Source organism: Arachis duranensis, chromosome 9 (assembly GCF_000817695.3).
Source record: "Arachis duranensis cultivar V14167 chromosome 9, aradu.V14167.gnm2.J7QH, whole genome shotgun sequence".
In the NCBI taxonomy this organism is placed as follows: Eukaryota; Viridiplantae; Streptophyta; class Magnoliopsida; order Fabales; family Fabaceae; genus Arachis; species Arachis duranensis.
Window position 1 is genome coordinate 92,728,946 of NC_029780.3, and position 3,334 is coordinate 92,732,279.

At 30.9% G+C, this 3,334-nt stretch overlaps 1 protein-coding gene across 1 annotated transcript; it reads left to right on the top strand.

Moving 5' to 3' along the window:
- Window positions 1-808: 808 nt before the first annotated feature.
- Window positions 809-1,760, top strand: LOC107466229 (uncharacterized). The gene is made up of 2 exons (XM_052253852.1): window positions 809-1,103; window positions 1,638-1,760. The coding sequence occupies exons 1-2, from the start codon at window positions 853-855 to the stop codon at window positions 1,735-1,737; spliced, it is 351 nt and encodes a 116-aa protein (XP_052109812.1). The 5' UTR covers window positions 809-852; the 3' UTR covers window positions 1,738-1,760.
- Window positions 1,761-3,334: the final 1,574 nt, after the last annotated feature.

Sequence of the window (3,334 nt, forward strand, 5' to 3'; positions counted from 1 at the left end):
TGTCTTAATATATATACATATACATAAATAATTCTATACATATACATAAATAAAAAATATGTGAATTATATTTTGTTAAACTCTATGTTACCGGTTATTAAAAACATCTAATTCACATATATTAATTATTTTTTTGTTATAATTATTTCGTTTTAAATATATGATTATTTTTTATTCTACAATCGTGCAATAATTTTTTTATTTTTTATATCCATATATATTTCTCAATCTCGACCCATTCATACGCATATTAACAGGTTTTTTTTCTAATAGTGATATTTTAATCTTTTGTTTTCCTTTTTTTAACGCATCTTTCCTTTTTTTAAATAGTGATGTTTTAATATTTCTTTTTTTTTAATAATTACATTACTAATCTGAAATATAAAATGAGAAAAAAAAGTGATACATATATCCAAGAAAAAAATAAACTTAAAAATCAGAAAAAAATTTATATTAAAAAATATAAAAATAATATATTCAAAAAGATTAGTCGTAATATATAAATTGAGTCAACAATTTAAATTTCTCTAAAACTAATTTAATCAAGGTTTAATTACTCTGCAGGTGCATATAGTTTTACCGAATTTTCAATTAGGTCCCTATACTTTTTTTCTTTTCATTGGGTCCCTGTACCTTAATTTTTTTTCAATTAAGTCCCTACCGTCAGTATAACATTTGAGATAATAGCATATTCTTAATAAAAAAGAATATTCTTATCATTTAACTTGAGTGACTAGGTGAACTAATCTGAATTTTTTCTAAATACCCAAAGAACCCCTCGCATTTTATTCCTAAGAAAAAAAGGAAACCTAAGTTGCTCTCGTCTCCTGCGTTGGTCCGTCGTCGGCGTCTATGTCTGGCATCGACTGCAACGGACGCTTGCTGGTGTACTCTCCGTCGCCTTCCCTCTGCGCTGGGCCCATCTGCGTTGTTGTTGTCGGAGGTCTTCTCCACTGTTTGTCCGGCCAAGGCGTCTCCGTCCCTCGCGGTGAAGCCCCTCGCCTGGAGTCACCGCGCCGCACCTTCCCGAGCCTCCGAGCGCCTGGCCTCCCGTCCCCGTATTGTGCCTCTGCTCCATCCCCCTGCACTCGAACTTTCTGCAAGTAGGTGACAAAAAAAAGTCTCCTTTTTCAGTTTAAAAAGTTAATGTTTATTTTTTTAAATATGGCATTGGTTGATTGTTGTTGCTGTGATGGTGCTGCTTTAAATGGACTTCTATTTTTATTAAATGGATTATGCTTTCAATGGGGAATTTGTGAAAGTGTGATTTGCAATAGTTTAATTTTGTGAAGATGTATAAATCGACGGTTCCTTTTTCATGTTTTGGGTTACGGAATTAAGCAAGATAGGAAGATGTATCGCAAGATTTGAGCTGAGGATTTATGTTATGATAGGTTCCATGTTCAAATAATAAATTGTGTTGATGGTTTCACAATCATTGCCTTGATTCTTTTCCATATTCTGGATGTATGCTGAACTGGGATGACTTCAATTCTGAACTTATTTTTTTAATTATGTGCTTGAATTGAGCTACTATGACATTGGATGATGAATTTTGTTTATTCTTGAATGTTGATTGTTGTGGCTATGATGATGTTGCTTTAAATGGATTATGTTTCTATTTTTAATATCTGTAGTGATAGGAGACTCAGATTTCACCATAGACATAAGAAACAAGTTGATCTGGAAAATACACCTGGACATGGATACAAGTTAGCAACATCCCAACTGATGTAGCTTAAAGCTGTTAAGCTTCCAAGGTAAGTAAGCAGTTATCATATTCATAGTGTATCTATGTATGTTTTATTATGTTTTTTGGGAATTGATCGATATAAGTGTCTTATTGCAGTGCTTTGTCTAGGAACAAAAGGAAGGGTTGTCCTTGAAACGTTTTGTAAATTAAATGTTATTCTTAAAAAGCCTTCAAAGATTGCGAAGCCAAAGGACACAGCAAAGCCATGTCAAAATGATGCTTTTTCACCTACAAGTAATGGTGCTGCTTCCAATTCGAAACCTTGTTCACGAGAAAAGAGGACTTTAACTGTTCCAAAGGAACCAAAGTTTGTACCAAGGAGCTGTACCATCAGGAATCCTACATAGGGGACTCCTATGGGGCATTAGAGAGATTTGTTCAATATTATCATTGAATTTTTAGTGGCTTTGGTGTAATATTGAAGAAAAGAATGAATGTGTATTTTTGTTGTATCATCATTGATTTGTGTAATAACAAGATTCTTTACAGTACCAAAGTTACAATTATTTATGTAATACCATTGATTTGTGTTTTGTATTAAGTAAATCAACATATTGATTTGTGTAATAACAAGATTCTTTACAGTACCAAAGTTACAATTATTTATGTAATACCATTGATTTGTGTTTTGTATTAAGTAAATCAACATACCACATTCAGGATCATAAATTTATAATAAATTAAACTCCCTCCCATTTCCTTTGAAACAATTATGAAAGAAAATTTCAGAGTTATGGTACAGTATGCTTAGTATTTTAAAACAAACAATTCCCAATAAGATCACAATATCATAAACCAGAAATGTTTACAGGCGAATGATCAGTCTCCCATTGCGCGCCTTTATTCTTCTTTTGTTTGTTGAGTAACTTCAGTTTCCTTTATTCTTGATTATGTTTTTAGTTTCTCATTTGCAGCCACTAGTTCAGCAGTTATGCCTGGTTTATTGGTTGAATGTCCCGCATCAGCAACAACCTACTTCATAGCATGATTCATTAGGCAGCCACTACTAGTTCAGCAGCTATGTTTGGTTCATTGGCTGAATGTCCTGCATCAGCATAGCATGATTCATTAGGCAGAATTACGATTAGAATTCAAAGTCTAGACAAAATAAATGCATCAATAGTAAAATATAACCTAAAAAATCACTTAAATTCAAAAAGATCATGTGATGAATTACCATAAATCTATATATGAGAAGTAAAAGTAAAATAAATAATTAAAAATAATATAAAAATAGCAATTAAAAAAAAAAGAAGATAGAAAAGATAATGTGTAGAGTAGATAAAAAATGTATTGCAATAGAAGATTAATATCTACTTCTACTTAATATACTAAAATTGGATTTTCCCCCAACTAATAAATGTAACGTGTCAATCCATCGTGACTCCATTTTCCCTCCAAAATGAATGCATTTTTCTCTATTCTAAATTATTTTATGAAAAAAATCTTTATTATAATTATATTACAATATATAATTATACTAATTTAGGAACATATCTTTATTATAATTATATCAAATCAATATTTAATGCATTATTAAACTACTTATCAATTATCAATTGAAAATATTTTTAACAACAA